Source organism: Salvelinus alpinus, chromosome 22 (assembly GCF_045679555.1).
Source record: "Salvelinus alpinus chromosome 22, SLU_Salpinus.1, whole genome shotgun sequence".
Taxonomy (NCBI): domain Eukaryota; kingdom Metazoa; phylum Chordata; class Actinopteri; order Salmoniformes; family Salmonidae; genus Salvelinus; species Salvelinus alpinus.
Window position 1 is genome coordinate 5,107,953 of NC_092107.1, and position 18,364 is coordinate 5,126,316.

The 18,364-nt window shown below is 42.2% G+C and overlaps 1 protein-coding gene across 3 annotated transcripts in view; it reads right to left on the reverse strand.

The window, feature by feature from the left end:
• Nucleotides 1-18,364, reverse strand: part of LOC139548863 (Golgi SNAP receptor complex member 1) — a 54,443-nt gene that overhangs the window by 5,492 nt on the left and 30,587 nt on the right. For all 3 annotated transcript variants that reach the window (XM_071358760.1, XM_071358762.1, XM_071358761.1), the window contains 2 exons: nt 10,185-10,214; nt 1,333-1,415 (listed from right to left, as the gene is read on the reverse strand). In XM_071358760.1, coding sequence (XP_071214861.1) covers nt 1,333-1,415; nt 10,185-10,214 — 113 coding nt within the window. The remainder of the gene's footprint in view (nt 1-1,332; nt 1,416-10,184; nt 10,215-18,364) is intronic.

Genomic DNA, 18,364 nt, shown 5'->3' on the forward strand with positions numbered 1-18,364 from the left:
AAAAATGTATATTAAAAAATCATCAAAAAACCTGTTTTCGCTTTGTCATTATGAGGTATTGTGTGTAGATTGCACACAATAGACACATTTGTAGACACATTTTTAAAATCATATTTAAGAATAAGGCTGTAATGTAACAAAATTTGGGAAAAGTCAAGGGGTCTGAATACTTTCCGAAGGAACTGTATGTTGTTCACAGAAAACCCTAGCAGCAGTGAACCCCCCCCCCCCCCAGTTAAATGGACCAGATTGGATCAGATTGCTCAGAATGCTCAGATATTTCCTTAGAATCGATAAGAGTTTCTCTCTCCAGAGGCTGGTGTCCCATGTGAGGAAAATACGGAATCGCTGGCCGGAAGGCCTGATAACAATGCTCTCTGAGAAAAGAGAAGAGACCAGACAGAATCAAGCACCCATTAGCGGTGATCCAGTCTCCTTTTCAGCTCATTTAACACCTGATTTACTTAACAAAAGGCACATCTCAATAGGTGGTCCAGGTATGTCATGACATAGCACAAGTGGAGGGGTGGGGGGGCTAGCCTCTTTTGTTGCTCTTTTTCTCCTCAATTGTTCCTCAAGCAAGGTGGGAGGCAGATGACATCACAAATTCACATCAGACCAACTCATTGAATACCCTACTCCTTGAAGTTTGCAGTTGTGTGTAAAAATCACACAAATTTTGCTCAAAACATTTTTTTTTTACCACTTTAGTGCATGTACTTTACTGTATTTATACTTGGGATATCACTTTTCAACAGGAAAAGTTTGAAGACCACTGGAGGATGTCTCTGGAGCCTCAGACTGAGATAAAGCGTTCTAATTGAAACATGCTCAGTGTGCCTTTTAAACAGTTAGGATGCGTAATGTGAACCGACAGGCACTCTGGCTTTCATTGTTTATGGGACTCTATAGCTGTATTGTGTCTGGTTGCAGCTCACAGTACAGTAAATTATTCTTATTTACTGTAATAGTACAGTAAATAAGAAGCCTAATGAGTAAGAGTGTTGCGCTAACGATGCCAAGGTCGTGGGTTCAGTTCCTGCGGGAATCACATAACATGTACTCACTTCTGTAAATTGCTTTGGATAAAAGTGTCTACTAGGTGGCCTTAAAAGACAATTATGATCTGATAAAAGTTAACAATCTCCAGAAGTTCTTGTCTGATTAAAAGGAAAAATAAGGCATATTTGTGAATTTGTTCTTTCTCACACAGACATGAACATAGGGTTGCCTTCCCAGACAAAGATTAAGCCTAGTCTAGGACAAAAATACATGATTTTTAATGGAGAATCTCCAATGTTCATAAGGTTTGCTTGGTGTTGTAAAGGATACTGGCCAGAGTGTTGACTCTGCTCTGTATGGACTTCAATAGCCCTCTCTGGGATGTCATGTTCTCCTTGGTCGCCATGGCAATACTGCAGGGAGAGAAGAAGAAGACAATGACATACGCTACCGTTCAAAAGTTTGGGGTCACTTAGAAATGTCCCTGTTTTTGAAAGAAAAGCACATTTTTTGTCCATTAAAATAACATCAAATTAATCAGAAATACAGTGTAGACATTGTTAATGATGTAAATTACTATTGTAGCTGGAAACGGCTGATTTTTAATGGATTATCTACATTGACAACCAGAGGCCCATTATCAGCAACCATCACTCCTGTATTCCTATGGCATATTGTGTTCGCTAATCCAAGTTTTTCTAATACATTTCAACTCAGGCAGAGTTGCAAAGAAAAGGCCATCTCTCAGACTGGCCAAAAAAAAGAAAAGATTAAGATGGGCAAAAGAACACAGACACCGGACAGAGAAACTCTGCCTAGAAGGCCAGCATGCCGGAATCGCCTCTTCACTGTTGACGTTGAGACTGGTGTTTTGCGGGTACTATTTAATGAAGCTGCCAGTTGAGGACTTGTGAGGCGTCTGTTTCTCAAACTAGACACTCTAATGTACTTGTCCTCTTGCTCAGTTGTGCACCGGGGCCTCCCACTCTTTCTATTATAGTTAGAGCCCGTTTGCGCTGTTCTGTGAAGGGAGTAGTACACAGCGTTGTACGAGATCATCAGTTTCTTGGCAATTTCTCGCATGGAATAGCCTTCATTCCTCAGAACAAGAATAGACTGACGAGTTTCAGAAGAAAGTTCTTTGTTTCTGGCCATTTTGAGCCTGTAATCGAACCCGCTGATGCTCCAGATACTCAACTAGTCTAAAGAAGGCCAGTTTTATTGCTTCTTTAATCAGAACAACAGTTTTCAGCTGTGCTAACATCATTGCAAAGGGTTTTCTAATGATCAATTAGCTTTTTAAAATGATGAACTTGGATTAGCTAACACAACATGCCATTGGAACACAGGAGTGATGGTTGCTGATAAATGGGCCTCTGTACGCCTATGTAGATATTCCATAAAATATCTGCCGTTTCCAGCTACAATAGTCATTTACAACATTTATAATGTCTACACTGTATTTCTAAACAATTTGATGTTATTTTAATGGACAATTTTTTAAAAGCTTTTCTTTAAATAACAAAGACATTTCTAAAATGACCCCAAACTTTTGAACGGTAGTTTACATAGGTTAAATGGGAGAGGTGACCCACCCTACAATATCAACCCTGTAAGACTTCTGCTATGTTATAAACAGCTTTTTTCTAGCAGAGAGTATGAGCCACGATTGTGTGTGTAGGTCCCCCAAGTGCAACTACCATGACAGACAGAAGGTGGGTGGAGGAGGAGAAATCCATTTGGGGGGGGGACTTTCACAGTAACTTAAAATGCAGAGAGCGAGAGAGAGCATTACAGGGGGAGCTGAGTCACTGAGGACCGGTGGATATTAGCGCACAGAAACACTGAGGCATGTACTGCCAGCACACACACACTGTTTCCCCTAGGTAATTTTTCAGGAGTGGTGGCAAGGGTAGGTGCACACAACCACACTACATTGTAGAATAATAGTGAAGACACCAAAACTATGAAATAACACATATGGAATCATGTAGTAACCAAAAAGTGTTAAACAAATAAAAAGAAAATTGATATGAGAGTCACCCTTTGCCTTGACAGCTTTGCACACTCTTGGTATTCTCTCAACCAGCTTCGCCTGGAATGCTTTTCCAACAGTCTTGAAGAAGTTCCCAAATACGCTGAGCACTTGTTGGCTGCTTTTCCTTCACTCATCCCAAACCATCTCAACTGGGTTGAGGTCTGGTGATTGTAGAGGCCATGTCATCTGATGCTTCACTCCACCACTCTCCTTTGTGGTCAAATAACCCTTACACAGCCTGGAGGTTTGTTGGGTCATTGTCCTGTTGAAAAACAAAATGACAGTCGCACTAAGCGCGAACCAGATGGGATGGCATATCACTGCAGAATGCTGTGGTAGCCATGCTGGTTAAGTGAGCCTTGAATTCTAAATAAATCAGACTGTCACCAGCAAAGCACCATAACACCACCTCCTCCATGCTTCATGGTGGGAACCACACATGCGGAGATCAACCGTTCACCTACTCTGCGTCTCACAAAGACACGGCGGTTGGAACCAAAAACCACAAATTTGGAATCATCAAACCAAAAGGATAGACTTCCACCGGTCTAATGTCCATTGCTCGTGTTTCTTGGCCCAAGCAATTCTCTTCTTATTGGTGTCCTTTAGTAGTAGTTTCCTTGCAGCAATTCAACCATGAAGCCCTGATTCACACAGTCTCCTCTGAACAGTTGATGTTGAGATGTGTCTTGTTACTTGAACTCTCTGAAGCATTAATTTGGGCTGCAATTTCTGAGGCTGATAACTCTAATTAACTTGTCATTTGAAGCAGAGGTAACTCTGGGTCTTCCTTTCCAGTGGCGGTCCTCGCGAGAGCCAGTTTTATTATTGCGCTTGATGGTTTTTGCGACTGCACTTAAAGACACTTTCAAAGTTTTGGAGATTTACTGACCTTCATGACTTAATAATGTCTTTGCTTATTTGAGCTGTCCTTGCCATAATATGGACGTCTTTTACCAAATAGGGCTGTCTTCTGTATACCACCCCTACCTTGTCACAACACAACTGATTGGCTCAAACGCATTAAGAAGGAAAGAAATTCCACAAATTAACTTTTAACAAGGCACACCTGTTAATTGAAATGCATTCCAGGTGACTACCTTAATGAAGCTGTTTGAGAGAATCCAGTTAGTTAAATATATTTTGACAGTTAACACTCAACTCCTTTTAGCCCCGCAATGGCATCTGATGTAGTTAACCCTGCACCTTAATCCACAGCACAAAACCCCTCTCCCAATGACTTCCCTTATAACGTGCTAAGACCTCAAATAAGACAGTATTTGGCAACATACTGATAGATTTGTTTTTAAGTGGAATTCCTGGATTTAAATACAGGATACAGGCAGCCTCTTTTTTGGGGGCAGCGAGGAGAAAAATGGTTGGGATCAAACAGATGTAAACAATTTATCCCTGGTTACAAATATGGGAACAAATCTGTTGAGGCTAATTGCCTAGCTGCAGGGACAGGTAGGATTACGCAACAGTCAGCCCTGGCCTCAGAGACTGTAACAAGGTGACAACAGTAAAACACGAAAAGGGTGTCCTGGGGGCCCCCTAGGCCAGGTATGGCCCTTTGTGAGTAGAACCCAGGGGGGGGGGGTCAACCAGACTTGTTTACATGGCTGTCAGAACCTAGTATACTGAGCCTGGTTGTCAGATTAGTGACTTGGTCAGGTGAGTGAGCATATGTGCGTGTTTGGTGTTTTTGAGTGAGTTTGACTGAGCAAGGATGTGAGTGCACTGTGTGTTTGAGTGTGTATGCATGGGTGCGAGTGAGTTTGATTGAGAAAGTGTGGTTGTTTAAAATGTGTACTCTGTTTTCTTTGTAAGTACAATGTGAGTCTGAGTAAATACAGTAAGCGTGTGCAACACCTCTTGCAGGGTATTGCTGAGGGGACAATCTCTCTCTATGCCAAGGGTCTAGCTCATATATCATGTTCTCCAGAGTCAGAGGGGAAGACAGATCGCCTCTCTTCCCAAAGCCCAACACTGCTGACGGACTGTAACACTGGGCCAGCATTAGCGCTACGCTAATGTGCTACTGGCAATCAGAGCTGCTATCTGATAGGGGCTGGTCTAATGCTAACTCATACACACACTGACTCAACCTGGCTGAACACCAGCTCAATGCTAAACTAGCTTAGCTCATTACCGTTAGCATCTCAAGGAAAATGACCTAAAGTAAACTCGCTGTGGGGCTTCTAGATAAGTTTATTGAGACCAATTCTCTCCAGTCTAACTGCAATTTGAAACATCTAAATATGGAGATGTTAATGTAACTACGAAAAACAGCATTTTTGTGTTGTAAGAATCTCACACTTTCGTTTCTGCTTCGGGGGACTCACTGGAGTACCTGATCAACTGTTACTCTCAAAACATTGCCAGGTGTTATCTCCAACCTGTGAAAGGGTCTTAAAACCTGATTGCATATTAAGACACATAAATCAATCATATCTCAGCCCTCCTCGCCCCCACAGGACATAATAACACAAACAATCAAGAGAAAAAAGAAAGAAGCTTCATTATCTTCTCGCTGTGTGTGTCTTGTTAGGCGTGTTCAAGGCTTCGAGAGAACCGGTAATGATGGTGACTTTCTCATCCAGTGTAATTTTCTGCTTCACTTAAACAAGAGGAAGGAGAGTGGGAGAGGGAGGCTGGACGGGAAGAGGCGCTGCATGGCTCACAAGTCCACTTAATGAAGCACCTGTGCCAGTAGCCTCCCCTACGGGCAGCAATCTGTGGGTGGACTGCGGCAAGGAGAGAAGATGGATGGGATGGGGAGGGAGGGTGGAGGAGTTTGGGCTGGTTGGCCACACATGACTGGGGAGGTTGGGGACACCCCTTATGGCATATGAGGCAGAGGTAACAGGGAGGCTGACATGGTGGTAGGAAAAAATGCAACAGGGAGTCTGAGATGGTGGGAGGGATAGCGGCATAGTCCACTTCCTCTCTCCTCAAACTGTGCTTGACCATATCAGCCCACTTAGGCCTGAAAGCTGATCTTGTATCCATCTCTGGGCTAATGGTGTAATCTCTTCATCTAATGGTGTCACAGTGGATGTTAAGAGGTGGGGTCAGAGGCAAAGCGCTCCACACAAGTCACCATCTGATTTGTCAGGATCACTAATGTCTCTGTACTCGACTCTTTAGACTTCACCTCATGCCCATGGAGATGTCTAACATCCACTGTAGCTATGTGGAGGAAATTAATTTTCATGACATACTATACTGTTTAATTAGACATACTATGCTGTTTTTTTCTTAAATATTGTACGTTATATGGTAGTATTGTTTTCTGATACAAACTTGCCTTGTGTGACACCGCAGTGTGACCTTCTGTGTTTACGATCGGCAGGAATTTAGCTATGTGGGAATTGCAGGTAGAAAAAGAGAATTCTGCTAACTGTCACATAGACAAGAAGATGTACATTCTATTAAAGGAGAAAGCCAACTCTGTTCGTTGGGCTTTTTAACTGTGCAAGGTGAGTGGATTGTTGACCTGCTCCATTTTCGCATATCTTATAATAAAGTTGTTGTTTGAAAGAATCTTCAGTCCCTCTTCCTATAGAATTTCTACCACAACTACCACACCAACCCCCCAATTCTGGAGCCAGGATAGACAAATAAGCCCAAAAAATTATATATATAAGTACCAGTCAAAAGTCTGGAAACACCTTGTCATTCACGGGTTTTCCTTTATTTTTACTATTTTCTACATTGTGGAATAATAGTGAAGACATCAAAAATATGAACTAACACATACGGAATCATATAGTAACCAAAAAAGTTTTAAAACAAATCCAAATAAACATACATATCTTAGATTCTTCAAAGTAGCCACCCTTTGCCTTGATGACAGCTTTACACACTCTCAACCAGCTTCACCTGGAATGCCTTCCCAACAGTCTTGAAGAAGTTCCCACATATGATGAGTACTTGTTGGCTGCTTTTCCTTCACTCTGCGGTCCAACTCATCACAAACCATCTCAACTGGGTTGAGGTCAGGTGATCGTGGGGGCCAGGTCATCTGATGAAGCACTCCATCACTCTCCTTCTTCGTCAAATAGCCCTTACACAGCCTGGAGGTGTTGGGTCATTGTCCTGTTGAAGTGCTGTGCCACAGTGCTGTGGTAGCTATTAGAGGTCGACCGATTAATCAGAATGGCCGATTAATTAGGGCCGATTTCAAGTTTTCCTAACAATCGGAAATCGGTAATTTTGGACGCCGATTATGTATTATTTTATTTTTTTACACCTTTATTTAACTAGTCAGTTAAGCACACATTCTTATTTTCAATGACGGCCTAGGAACGGTGGGTTAACTGCCTTGTTCAGGGGCAGGACGACAGATTTTTACCTTGTCAGCTCAGGCATTCAATCTTGCAACCTTACGGTTAACTAGTCCAACGCTCTAACCACCTGCCTCACGAGGAGCCCACCTGTTACGCGAATGCAGTAAGAAGCCAAGGTAAGTTGCTAGCTAGCATTAATCTTATCTTATAAAAACAATCAATCAATCATAATCACTAGTTATAACTACACATGGTTGATGATATTACTAGTTTATCTAGCCTGTCCTGCGTTGCATATAATCGTTGCAGTGCGCATTCGCGAAATAGGACTGTCGTTGCCCCAACGTGTACCTAACCATACACATCAATGCCTTTCTTAAAATCAATACACAGAAGTATATAATTTTAAACCTGCATATTTAGCTAAAGGACATCCAGGTTAGCAGGCAATATTAACCAGGTGAAATTGTGTCACTTCTCTTGCGTTCATTGCACGCAGAGTCAGGGTATATGCAACAGTTTGAGCTGCCTGGCTCATTGCGAACTAATTTGCCAGAATTTTACGTAATTATGACATAACATTGAAGGTTGTGCAATGTAACAGGAATATTTAGACTGATGGATGCCACCCATTAGATAAAATACGGAACGGTTCCGTATTTCACTGAAAGAATAAATGTTTTGTTTTCGAGATGATAGTTTCCGGTTTCGACCATATTAATGACCTAAGGCTCGTATTTCTGTGTGTTATTATGTTATAATTAAGTCTATGATTTGATAGAGCAGTCTGACTGAGCGATGGTGGGCACCAGCACGCTCGTAAGCATTCATTCAAACAGCACTTTCGTGCGTTTTGCCAGCAGCTCTGCTGTTTATGAATTCAAGCCTATCAACTCCCGAGATTAGGCTGGTGTAACCGATGTGAAATGGCTAGCTAGTTAGCGGGGTGCGCGCTAATAGCGTTTCAAACGTCACTTGCTCTGAGACTTGGAGTAGTTGTTCCCCTTGCTCTGCATGGGTAACGCTGCTTCGAGGGTGGCTGTTGTCGATGTGTTCCTGGTTCGAGCCCAGGTAGCGGCGAGCAGAGGGATGGAAGCTATACTGTTACACTGGCAATACTAAAGTGCCTATAAGAACATCCAATAGTCAAAGGTATATGAAATGCAAATCGTATAGAGAGAAATAGTCCTATAATTCCTATAATAACTACAACCTAAAACTTCTTACCTGGGAATATTGAAGACTCATGTTAAAAGGAACCACCAGCTTTCATATGTTCTCATGTTCTGAGCAAGGAACTTAAACGTTAGCTTTCTTACATGGCACATATTGCACTTTTACTTTCTTCTCCAACACTTTGTTTTTGCATTATTTAAACCAAATTGAACATGTTTCATTATTTATTTGAGGCTAAATTGATTTTATTGATGTATTATATTAAGTTAAAATAAGTGTTCAGTATTGTTGTAATTGTCATTATTACAAATAAATAAAAATCGGCCGATTAATCGGTATTGGCTTTTTTTGGTCCTCCAATAATCGGTATTGGTATCGGTGTTGAAAAATCATAAATCGGTCGACCTCTAGTAGCTATGCTGGTTAAGTGTGCTTGAAATCTAAATAAATCACTGACAGTGTCAACAGCAAAGCACCCCCACACCATCACACCTCCCCCTCCATGCTTCACGGTGGGAACCACATATGCGGAGATCATCCGTTCACCTACTCTGCGTCTCACAAAGACAAGGCGGTTGGAACCAAAAATCTCAAATTTGGACTCATCAGACCAAAGGACAGATTTCCACCGGTCTAATGTCCATTCCTCATGTTTCTTGGCCCAAGCAAGTCTTCTTACTGGTGTCCTTTAGTAGTGGTTTCTTTGGAGCAATTCGACCATGAAGCCCTGATTCAAGCAGTTTCCTCTGAACAGTTGAAGTTGAGATGTGTGTTACTTGAACTCTGAAGCATTCATTTGGGCTGCAATTCCTGAGGCTGGTAACTAACAAACTTATCCTCTGCAGCAGAGGTAACTCTGGGTCTTGCTTTCCTGTGGCAGTCCTCATGAGAGACAGTTTCATTAAAGCGCTTGATGGTTTTTGCGACTGCATTTGAAGACCCTTTCAAAGTTCTTGACATTTTCAGGATTGACTGACCTTCATGTCTTTGCTTATTTGAGCTGTCCTTGCCATAATATAGACTTGGTCTTTTACCAAATAGGGCTATCTACTGTATACCACCCCTACCTTGTCAAAACACAACTGATTGGCTCAAACGCATTGAGGAAAGAAATTCCACACAAATTAACTTGCACAAAGGCACACCTGTTAATTGAAATGCATTCCAGGTGACTACCTCATGAAGCTGGCTGAGAGAATCCCAAGAGTGTGCAAAGCTGTAATCAAGGCAAAGGGTGGCTACTTCGAAGAATCTGTTTTACACTTTTCTGCTTACTACATCATTCCTTACGTTATTTCATAGTTTTGATGTCTTCACTACTATTCTACAATGTAGAAAATAGTAAAAAATAAAGAGAAACCCTTGCATGAGTTGGTTTGTCCAAACTTTGACTGGTACTGTACATGTGTGAGTGTGAGAGACTATACTCGTGGGTACCGGGGAAAAAAATTAACCCAAAAAGTCCCAACAAGGATAGTAAAACAAGGAAAATTCTCCTTCGTGGGGATATTTCCCAGCTATTTTAGGCTTAGAGGTTAGGTTTAGGGTTAAGAGTAATGGTTAGGTTTAGGGGTCTGGGAAAAATAGGATTTTGAATGGAAATACATTTTAGGTCCCCACATGGATAATAAAACATATGCTCGGTGAGAGAGAATGTATGTCTGCATTAGGCTTACCTTATTGTGTCATCCATCAGGCGGTCAGAGCTGCAAGGAGAGAGAGTAGAAAAGAGAAGAAAGAGATGGTTAGTTTCTGAGGTGAGGCAGCAGCAGTGTGGTGATATGGGGGAGACTGAATGACTTGATCTCCACATCTCTCTGGGAGTCAGGATCAGGGAGGCAGCAATCGATGCCAAGCTGCCCAGAATCCTGATCAGGTCCCTGGGCTCGCTGCGCTGGGCCGGGAACCCCCTTCCCTCCCTCCCCAGCAGCACCCAGCCTAACAGAGCCGATGAGCTGAAATACTCAACTTTGATTTATGTTGTGGGCATTCATTCCAATTTCTCATGGACTTCAATGCATGATTTACAAGAAAATACAGAGTTGCTTTTGTGCATCTTGAGTTAGGATGAGGAACCACTGAATGTATCACAGGGCACGGATGGGGTCATAAATACCAAATGATTTGATGGGATTGCTTATGACAGCTGTTGTGTCACCTTTATGACAGCTCTATGGCATTGCATTCACTGAGGTGAAAGGTCACATGAAACATTCATAACAGGAGTCATGTCCTGTCCACACACACATCAGCCTGCAGTCAGGGATAGCATTGTCAACACAGTATGGTACCACTATGGCTTTCTCTATAGCTGACAGAGTAGACTTTATTGGCTACAGCAGCATTGCAGTTATCTTCACAAATCAAATATTTCTTCAATCAAAAAACATATGATTCCCAACAGTATTAATGTCATCCTCTTGTCAATTTTTTAAAACGAAAAACAACCTCTCAGAGGCGCATAAAACAGTGTTAAATAAATCTTCAGTCTAATTCTTTAGAATGTCATGTCATTGTCAGGTGGTTTGAGGGGAGGTGTGGAAAACATATCTATACTGTGATCTGTCCAGCCATCTCTCTCTCCATCTCATAAAAAGGAGGAATGACTGTCTAGCAGGTTTCAGCTCCATTACATGTATAATACGTAGAAGCGAGAGGAAGGCCGCACTAAGCTCCTAAAGTGCTTTCCTTCACTCTCTCCCTCCAACCCTCGCGCTAACACCACAGCTAACACTTTGCATGATAATGCTGCATGACCAGACAGGAGGGGGTCGAAGGAGGGAGGGGGTGAGAAACCCTCTCCTGAATGTACAATTGAAGTCGGAAGTTTACATACACTTAGGTTGGAGTCATTAAAATTTGTTTTTCAACCACTCCACAAATTTCTTGTTAACTTTTTAGGGATGGGGGCAGCATTTTCACTTTGGATGAATAGCGTGCCCATAGTGAACTGCCTCCTACTCTGTCCCAGATGCTAATATATGCATATTATTATTACTATTGGATAGAAAACACTCTGAAGTTTCTAAAAATGTTTGAATTATGTCTGTGAGTATAACAGAACTCATATGGCAGGGAAACTTCCAAAGAGGAAGTGGAAATTCTGAGGCTGGTTGATTTTCAACTCATCGCCTATTCACATCCCAGTAAGATATGGATCTGTTCGCACTTCCTACGCCTTCCACTAGATGTCAACAGTCTGTAGAACGTTGAATGAAGCCTCTAGTGTGATGTGGGGCCGCATGGCAGCTGTTTGAGTCAGTGGTATGGCAGAATGCCAGTTCTTGGTCACGCGCATTCCTCATGATATCGCCTTGCGTTCCATTACTTCTGTAGACACAAAGGAATGCTCTGGTTGGAACGTTATTGGATATATATGATTACAACATCCTGAAGATTGATTCTCTACTTAGTTTGACAAGTTAATTCGACCTGTAATATAACTTTTTGAAGTTTTTGTCCGAGTTCGCCTGGACCGGCGCCAGCGTTTGGACATGTGAACTAAACTTGCTAGCAAAAGTAGCTACTTGGACATAAATATTTTACATTACTGAACAAAACAACAATTTATTGTGGAACTAGGATTCCTGGGAGTGCATTCTGATCAAGATCATCAAAGGTAAGGGAATATTTATGATGTAATTTCGTTTTTCTGTTGACTCCAACATGGCGGAGAAATGTTGTGTATATCTGAGCACCGTCTCAGATTATTGCATGGTGTGCTTTTTCCGTAAAGTTTTTTTTAAATCTGACACACCGGTTGCATTAAGAACAAGTGTATCTTTAATTCTAAGTAAAACATGTATCTTTCATCAAAGTTTATGATGAGTATTTTATTTGATGTGGCTCTGCAATTTCTCCGGATATTTTGGCATTTCTGAACATGGCGCCAATGTAAACTGAGATTTTTGGATATAAATATGCACATTATCAACAAAACATACATGTATTGTGTAACATGATGTCCTATGAGTGTCATCTGATGAAGATCATCAAAGGTTAGTGATTCATTTTATCTCCATTTCTGCTTTTTGTGACTCCTATCTTTGGCTGGGAAAAATGGCTGTGTGTTTTTTGGACTTGGCGATGATCTAACATAAATATATGTTGTGTTTTCGCTGTAAAACATTTTTTAAAATCAGACACGATGGGTAGATTAACAAGATGTTTATCTTTCATTTGCTGTATTGGACTTGTTAATGTGTGAAAGTTACATATTTCAAAAAAATATTTTTGAATTTCCCGCGCTGCCTTTCCAGCGGAATGTTGTGGGGGGGGTTCCGCTAGCGGAACGTGTGTCCTACAAAGGTTACCAAACTATAGTTTTGGCAAGTCGGTTAGGACATCTACTTTGTGCATGACAAGTAATTTTTCCAACAATTGTTTAGACAGATTATTTCACTGTATCACAATTCCAATGGGTCAGAAGTTTACATACACTAAGTTGATTGTGCCTTTAAACAACTTGGAAAATTCCAGAAAATTATGTCATGGCTTTAGAAGCTTCTGATAGGCTAATTGACATAATTTGAGTCAATTGGAGGTGTACCTGTGGATGTATTTCATGGCCTACCTTCAAACTCAGTGCCTCTTTGCTTGACATCATGGAAAAATCAAAATAAATCATCCAAGACCTCAGAAAAAAAAATTGTAGACCTCCACAAGTCTGGTTCATCCTTGGGAGCAATTTCCAAACGCCTGAAGGTACCACGTTCATCTGTACAAACAATAGTAAACAAGTATAAACACCATGGGACCACGCAGCTGTCATACCGCTCAGGAAGGAGACGTGTTCTGTCTCCTAGAGATGAACGTACTTTGGTGCTAAAATTTCAAATCAATCCCAGAACAGCAAAGGACCTTGTGAAGATGCTGGAGGAAACAGGTACAAAAGTATCTATATCCAAGAGTAAAACGAGTCCTATATTGACAACCTGAAAGGCCGCTCAGCAAGGAAAAAGCCACTGCTCAAAAACCGCCATAAAAAAGCCAGACTACGGTTTGCAACTGCACATGGGGACAAAGATCATACTTTATGGAGAAATATCTTCTGGTCTGATGAAACAAAAATATAATTGTTTGGCCATAATGACCATTGTTATGTTTAGAGGAAAAAGGGGGATGCTTGCAAGCTGAAGAACACCATCCCAACCGTGAAACATTGGGGTGGCAGCATCATGTTGTGGGGGTGCTTTGCTGCAGGTGGGACTGGTGCACTTCACAAAATAAATGGCATCATGAGGGAGGAATATTATGTGGATATATTGAAGCAACATCTCAAAACATCAGTCAGTAAGTTAAAGCTTGGTCGCAAATGGGTCTTCCAAATGGACAATGACCCCAAGCATACTTCCAAAGTTGTGGCAAAATGGCTTAAGGACAACAAAGTCAAGGTATTGGAGTGGCTATCACAAAGCCCTGACCTCAATCCTATAGAACATTTGTGGGCAGAACTGAAAAAGCGTGTGCGAGCAAGGAGGCCTGCAAACCTGACTGTTACACCAGCTCTGTCAGGAGGAATGGGCCAAAATTCATCCAACTTATTGTGGGAAGCTTGTGGAAGGCTACCCATAACGTTTGACCCAAGTTAAACAATTTAAAGGCAATGCTACCAAATACTAAGTGAGTGTAAGTAAACTTCTGACCCACTGAGAATGTGATGAAAGAAATAAAGGCTGAAATATATCATTCTCTACTATTATTCTGACATTTCACATTCTTAAAATAAAAGTTGTGATTCTACTTCAACTGTATGCATGTATGTATGTATGTACTCCTGACTTCCTACTACCCAGTCCTATCCTATCCCAGTCTTGTTGTTTATGTGGGGTGTCGCCTCATACGGTGTCAGCCAACCCATTCAAGACAAAGCCTGTGAGATTAGCACTGTTAGCACTGTGCTGCTAATTGTTATTAATGGCCCCAGTTGCTGCTGACGAGGCACTTTACTAGATCTCTCCTTCTCTCAAGCTTTAGTCTCTCTCCCTGTCCTATATTGTTACACAGTTCTCTTTAGGCAGCAGCATGGAAATGGCTAACTCCCTAATTTCCCATAACATCATCTCTCCCTTCATACCTCTCTTTCAGCTAGCCAAGCGTTAACACCCCAGGTAACACTTTGCATGCTAATGCTACATAACCAGACAGGAGGGAAGGAGGGAGGGATGGAAGGGGATGAGGGACCCTCTCCTGAACGTATATCTGAGAGATGTGTGTTATATAATTTTCACTGTCAGTCAAAGTCAGGCTTACATCATAGCTTCCATCTAGATTCACCTGCTCAGTCTAGGTCATTGAAAGAGCAGGTGTTCATAATGTTTCGTAAACTCAGTGTATACCTGACTTGAATATGAACACACAGCCAAAATAGTACCACTCCTAACCTCTTACTACCCACAGTGCCCAATCATATCCTTCAAACAAATAGCTTTGCTATCATCCCTAGTCCCCATCACTGTGACACATTTACATTTAAGTCATTTAGCAGACGCTCTTATCCAGAGCGACTTACAAATTGGAAAGGTCATACATATTCATCCTGGTCCCCCCGTGGGGAATGAACCCACAACCCTGGCGTTGCAAGCGCCATGCTCTACCAACTGAGCCACACGGGACAGTACCAATCACCTCAGAGCTCATCTTCAGATACAGCTAATAGCCTGTTTAGCTGGTGTGTCACCTCATACTGTGTCATTCATCTGCAGCCAACCCGTCGATGACATATTAAGCCTGTGAGCACTGTTAGCAATGTGCTGCTAATTGTTATAAGTGGTCCGTTGCTGCTGACGCGGCCCTTTACTCCGTCTCTCTTCCTGTCCTTCAGCAATAGTCTCATTGACATTGGACCCCCCATTTTGTGGTTGTGCAGAGAGCATCACACACAAGTTATCCAAAAAAGTATGGAGTTTAAAAAAACAGGTAAATTACTACTAGTTTACCCTAGACTCATTCATCTACATGAAGTCAAAGGAATAAAAGTGTAGGCTGCCTCTCACCTAGGGTGGGAGTTCTGTAACTAAGTATTTATTGATGAACCAAACAAGTCTTTATTGCTATTATCCCAAATTGTTGTTACAGAGCTCTCTTTAGGCAACAGCATGGAACTGGCCAACTCCCTAATTTCCCCTAAGATCAAAGAAAATTCAAAAATGGAGTTGATCTTCCCTTCTCCCTCCCCCCAGTTTAACTTGAACACATTTTCCGGATGGCTGTCCTTTGTAGGTGTGATGAGATGGAGATAATGGCTAACGTCGTGCAGTGGCTCAACAGACAGAAATAATGTTGTGAATCTGAACTACAGTGAATGCAACACAGCCAGCTGCACACAGAGACCAGGCACTGCTTCACAGTATGTCTCAAATGGCACCCTATTCCCTATATAGACAGTGAACTACTTTTGACGGGCCCTGGTCAAAAGTAGTGCACTATATAGGGAATAAGGTGCCATTTCTTCACAGTGGAAGAGAGGAGAAGAGCCAGGAAGCATTGCACTTCCTGTATATATTACAGCATTATGGATGCTAACCAATTAGAATGGAGGGAATGGTGGTGGGATGCGATGACTGTTACAGTATATGTGCACTGGGCAGCATCTTACAATAAATAATGCTGTAATGGAAATACTGTACGCATTCTGAAGACAAGGCAATCTGCTGCACCTGTAGCTCTGTGTGGCTTTTAAAAAGGAGCACCCCCGCCCCACCCTTTTCCTGAAATGACCGACTGAGAGCGAGTGTGTGTGTGTGTGTGTGTGTGGACAGGTTAATTAATCCCAAGGTATATTGTTGTGATGTTGATGGAACCAGGCAGTAACATCTAAGCTAGAGATAATGAGGTTTAGCTGGAGCCAGTCAGAGTAAATCATTTGTTTGGTCTTCCAGGCCCTGGATGACTAAGAGGGATGGGCTCAGGAGAACCAGGATCTTGCTCCCCTGAGTAGGAGAGTCCCCAGAGTCTTCTTCCCTACCCTGGAGGAAGAGGGCATGGCGCGAACTCCTCCATCTAGTTCCACAGAGCCTAATAACCTCTGAGCAGGCACACATATTCTTCTAGTGTCACAATCCCCCCCCCTTGCGGCTCAAATTGCTCATCAAAAACAATGGTCACAGCACTTTATTTCCTAATTAAATCAATACTGGTAATGTCTCAGAAAAAAGAGGATAAACAAAAACAAAGTAGCAGTCAGTAGTGAGTTTAGTCCTCCCTTCATGGGAACAGGACACCAGAGTGTATTGCTTGGTCATTGGTGGACAAACCTCAATTATTGGTCGGAACAATTATGATTTTATATTCTGCCAGACAGGATGCGATTGTGATAGTCAAAGCAATTGTAATCATGTCGTACACAACAGTACTACACAATGTCTCGGCTTTGCGAAAGCACACACACGGACACACTTCATCCCATATCCCCCCCAGTGATTAATGTCCTCCGGGGGCAGTAGGGGATGCGGGCGTGGCCATCCTTCCATCCTGTGCCACCTGGCTTTACTGAGAGAGAGACAGATCTATGACTGGCAAGGCCCCCTTTTTACTAATGGGCTGACCCCTGCCTGACAACCACATCTTTTATGGTTAGGACAGGAAGAAACAGCACAACTAGAGGAAGGGGAGAAAGAGGAGGGAGGAGGACAGCGAGAGGGAAGGGCAGCAAGACTAGGAGAGAAGGGAGAGAAAGGAGGGCGAGGCGAGTATAGAGCTAAGTCGGTCTGGCTCGTGTCCAAGAGGAAGAAATAGAGGTAGTCAAATCAGGGCGGAGATCTTGATCATCAGGGCGGAGATCTTGATCATCAGGGCGGAGATCTTGATTATCAGGGCGGAGTTCTTGATTATCAGGGTGGAGAGAGAGAGTAGACAATACAGTTGGAGGGGAAATAATATTAGGGCTATTTAGTGAGATGTTTTAACATCATCTGTATCACTTCCAACAAATACACTAGTTGTGTGTTCCTACACAAAACTCTGTTGTAGCTTCTTATCAAACCATTATAGTTACAACTGCATTTAGTGAGATGCTTTAACTAAACATGGTTTTGTCATTTCATTGATCCGAAAATAACATGTCCGTTATGATGTCTTGATTCCTGATTTAAAACTCACTAGAAGATAAAAACGGGGTTGTTATGGGACATTGGCTGCGTTAGGATTATCTACCCTTCCTGAAGCATGTACTTTTAAATCTATGAGGGGGAGTGTATAAGGAATGGACTGGTGTGAGGAATATGGTGGAAACTCCTTCCAGCTAGGCTTGCACCAATCCAACGCATGATTGTTAGTGAACGAGTGCACACCACGAGAAGGGTAGAGAACTGGAACGAAGCCAGGTTGTCCATATGAAGGGACGATCTGGACGTTAGGTGTCAGGACAGGAGGACCAATAGAAATGCAGCAAATGACCATGAAGAGATTGAGGATAGTGGTTTAAAATAATTACTCTGCAAAGTCATTGGTGGAGGGACACCATAGCCAAAAGGCCTTGTCCTCATATGGCACCTGACCAGTCAGACCTCTGAAGGCCAGATGAGTCACACACACAAACAGGTGTTCCATTCCAATACAAACGGTCTTAACCTCGCACAATTACATCAGCATCACACATGTACCACCAAAACATAGCCCATGGTAAAAAATACAAAATAAAGGCTGGATACTGCATTATGAATAACCATATATGGTATTTACCCCTTTGTTTGCACAGTTTTCCCATTTTGTCAAGAATAGATAAATGTTGCCCCAAGAGGAGATAAAACATTCAGTTTTAAAGCTGTTTTGGTAAAAGTCTGAGGGATGGGGCTGGAGAACTACTCTTACATTCATAGACAGCTCTGGATGTAAAGACTGTCCATCCACAGAATGA